We start from the raw sequence: 3,842 nt of genomic DNA on the forward strand, positions 1-3,842 counted from the left end.
GGTTTTAGTTAACTATAATAACCCTGTTTCTGACACTGGGAACTGGTCTCCTTCCCATTCACAGTTAACGATGTAGGGTACCAGAGAAAGAACCTGTTTATACAAATTATATTTCCAGCTATTTATCACATTTCTCTTATTTATTTGTTGAACACAACCTGCCTTTGATGACCTAACTGGGTTGTACCTTCGAGTCCCACAACAAGAGCATCATTGAGCAGCTGTAGACTCATTTTGTCAATGGAGAACTTCAGAGTGACGACCACAGTCTCATCCACTCCTATCAAGTGCATCTGTCTTTAATTTATTTCCATACATGTTGTTTTGTAAATCGTCGTCTAAAACAATGTTTTTTTTCCCAAACTGGGTCTGGAAACCCTCTGCTAATCACAAAACAGTAAGTGAGAGACTCTGAAATGATCTCCAGAAATCAAACAGCTCCTGTTATCATAAGTTCACTATATTATTTGCAGAAGCAAAAATGTTTGAAATAAAAAAAACAAATAGAATAATAAGGGTAAATGCTTAGGTTCAAACTAATATATCTGGGGTTACAAGTGTTTACTTGTTTTATTGGGAGTTTCAAGGGTCATATTGTGCATATTATGCCTTAAATGTTGCAAAAATTGTAACAGAAACAAGCCTCACATTAAAGCAGGGGTGCATTTCTTCAGGCTCTCTGGACCTGCATTTTCCTCAGTCTCTGAGATCAGAAGTCTGTTCACCCAGGGGGACCTTGGAGAGGTGAAGAGGTCCGATCTCAGTCTGATCCGCTGCTGTTGCACAAACCCAGATTAGAGGAGTTGAGAGGAGTGTTACTGAGTTGTGGCATGTACCGCCTGCAGCTTGTATGCATGGTGCACCATGGAGAGAAGCCAGAGTAGGCCTGTTCAAGCCACAGGTATTAGCCTGTAGACAGGTAATGAAGTGATCAGCAAACTTTTCTCTTTTCAACAGAAAATAATCTTCAGATTTAAATGTTTGAAGCTGCTGTAATTGATCAAGTTTTTCTCACCAATATTTCCTTTTTAAAAGGTTGCCTCAAACATTGCTTTTAGCAATCATTAAAAAGTCAGTAATTTTCTGTTTACTTATAAACTAAAACTTTTAACTTTAACAGATTTTGGAGTATTTTGTTTGTTGATTTTTAAAATTATTGTTCACTTTCCCCCATCCATTCATCNAAGACAATGGACACTGTACTGAAAATAAATGACTTTATTTTATGTCAAACAGAAGATCGGCATGCTGAATCTTAATTGAGCGCACGTAAAACCAATGCCTTTCAAGAACAACCACCAGTAGCCTAAAATATAGGATTTTAGCCGCTACAGTAGCTAAGAGTAAAAAATAAATAAAAAGTCAAAATTCGTGGCACATTTAAAATTAAGCTGAATGTCTTAAATGTCAACTCATGTTGCAGCACTTTCATAATTAGTTCTGCTAAGCGCACCTGTAGGAAACCAGGTGACACCTGCTTCCAAGTCTGCATTAACACCACAAGTAAGCAGCGGGGTGAAGAATTAGGAGATAAGGACTTACACAAACACATCAGGGGCACAGTTTTGGATAATACGGATTAAGTCAGAGCTTTGCAGTGATATTAAAAATAATGTGGGTTTTTTTGTGTTTCCTTTTTTTAAGAAATGGAGTAAATATGGTGTAGTCAGAAACTCAGAAACCCTGCCAGAAATGCAGTAAGAGAAATTAAGCCAAAGCTAAAAAGCAAAAACAAAAATAAGACAGCATTTTAAAGACCAGTGAAGCATGGCAGAGGGAGCATCAGATATTATTTTAGAAAAAACATATAAGACTGAGGCGGGGGTTCTTTTTATCACTACATTATTCTTAAGTTTTGTATGTGTTTGTGGGGGGGTTGTTTCTGGTGGTGACATTTGGGGACAACTGGTGCATTTGGGGACAAAAGTCGAGTCCCCAATTGGTTTAAATGCCATTGGTGGGTTGGGAATTGAGTTTAGGTTAGTTTTAGGGCCAGGTAGGTACCTGTGAGGTTAGCCTTAGGGTTTGTGGTCAGGGTTAGGCTGTAGAAATGTAATGGAAGTCAATGGAATGTCCCCAAATGGATAGTTGTGCAAACGTGTGCGTGTGTAAGCAAAAATGGAACATTAAGGTGTTTTGAAAGGATCTAATCAAAACCCCACACAGTCTGATTAGGAATCTGATACCACATCAAGATGGCTGCACAAAAGAAAATGCCAACCAGTTTGAAGAAGGTAGAGACATTTTATATTTAAGAAATGACCAGTTAACTTCATGTGCTTAACATTTAAAGATGTACTGTAAGAATCGCTGCTTAAGGACTCTACAAACTTGTTTAGTGAGTGACTTAAAATGACTTCTTCAAAACGGAAAATGTTTGTTAATCAAAATAAAAACCATTAAAATCAAAAAATTGCCTAAATGGGAAATATCAAAAAAAGGCCACAAAAGCATCATCATTTAGAGGTTGTTGTACTCAGCAGCATGGAAAACGTAATACACACTTTTCTGTACTACGTAGAACTTATAATCTCATTGTCTTGGCTATCTTCTGCAGGATTGGTCAGTTCAAAGACTAAACTGGTAAAATCATTGAAACCAATAAATAAATAAATAAATAAATAAATAAATAAATGGACTGAAATGTGCCACCTCCCTTTATTCAAAGAAATTCCTTTCAAATGCTCCTAAAAAGAACAAATCAAGAGCCACAGAGTCATATTGATACAAAGGCATTTGATACATCAATTCTCCACTGTGATTCCCTGAGACAGAGAAAAGATCAAAGTTCTGTACCTGACAGTCCAACAGAATAATCAAATGTTACAACTTGGCCGTACGACCCCAGTATGAAACAATCCCTTTAGTATCCTGGTTTACACAGGCAGTCACAGCTTCTATTTAATACTTGATAAAATGATTGGCGAAAAAGAGCAAACATTAAAAATGATGGGAAATAAAGACAAAAACAAGGCTGATGGAGTGAATTCAACATTCAGCATCAAGAACAGCTGTTTCATCTAAAGCTTGAGTCATTAAAATGCACTTGACATACAAATACTTGTAATAAAACTTCAATCAGTAACATTTCAAGTAACTTGTACAATTCAGGCCAATTGACAGTTACGTTTCCAAACATAAAATTTCATCTTTGCAAGAATGCACTAAACACTGCCAAATTACAAAAAAAGAAGTAAATCTATTTTGGTGACTCAGAATCATATGTAAAGCTTGTTTCCTGCAGTATTTCAGCCTCTACAGTTTGGGGATAGGTCTGGCGGCGACAGCGATGCTCTCGATGGAGCACTCGTCGCTGCCGCGGCGAATTCGAAAGTAGCCATCCTCGCCCCAGCTGGTGCCCCAGCTGTTCTTGACGATCCAGAACTTCTCTCCAGTTTTATTGCAGCGGCCGTATCCCACCAGTAGCACCGCGTGGTTGGTCAGTTCAAAGGGATTAAAGGGGTCTCTGAGGCCCGTGTAGTGGTAGATGCCCCCCTTGTAGTGCATGAAGTCAGGATAGACCTGTAGGTGAACAAGGAAAAGTTATTTTCTATATCAAGTGAAAACAGAACACACTGTGGAATTGTTTATTGCTGCGACTTCATTGGCTAGTATTATTAGTATTATTAGACATGAATTAGTCCAGTTGGCTCTCTGTTTTTTTAGTTGAGTGCTGATTTTAAAAAGCGGAGTGTTGATTTTAAAAAGAGCTCTACTTTCACTCATCTGTGTTCTGTCACATTCAGTAATAGCTGGTTTTTAAACGGCAATATTGTCAATTCAATCAGAAGCAGCTGATGGGTACCGGCAGGCGAAGCGGCATGCGGCTCGGGTGGTCGCTG

General features: G+C 38.2%; 1 protein-coding gene across 1 annotated transcript in view; it reads right to left on the reverse strand.

The window, feature by feature from the left end:
* Window positions 1–2,639: 2,639 nt before the first annotated feature.
* The window catches only part of ctsc (cathepsin C), a gene marked incomplete at its 5' end in the record, with an annotated part of 13,137 nt that continues 11,934 nt past the window's right edge, over window positions 2,640–3,842 (reverse strand). The window contains 1 exon segment of the mRNA XM_014008004.1: window positions 2,640–3,522. Coding sequence (XP_013863458.1) covers window positions 3,256–3,522 — 267 coding nt within the window. The 3' untranslated portion in view covers window positions 2,640–3,255.

The sequence above is a fragment of the Austrofundulus limnaeus genome, unplaced genomic scaffold, assembly GCF_001266775.1.
Source record: "Austrofundulus limnaeus strain Quisiro unplaced genomic scaffold, Austrofundulus_limnaeus-1.0 Scaffold46, whole genome shotgun sequence".
NCBI classification, from domain to species: Eukaryota; Metazoa; Chordata; class Actinopteri; order Cyprinodontiformes; family Rivulidae; genus Austrofundulus; species Austrofundulus limnaeus.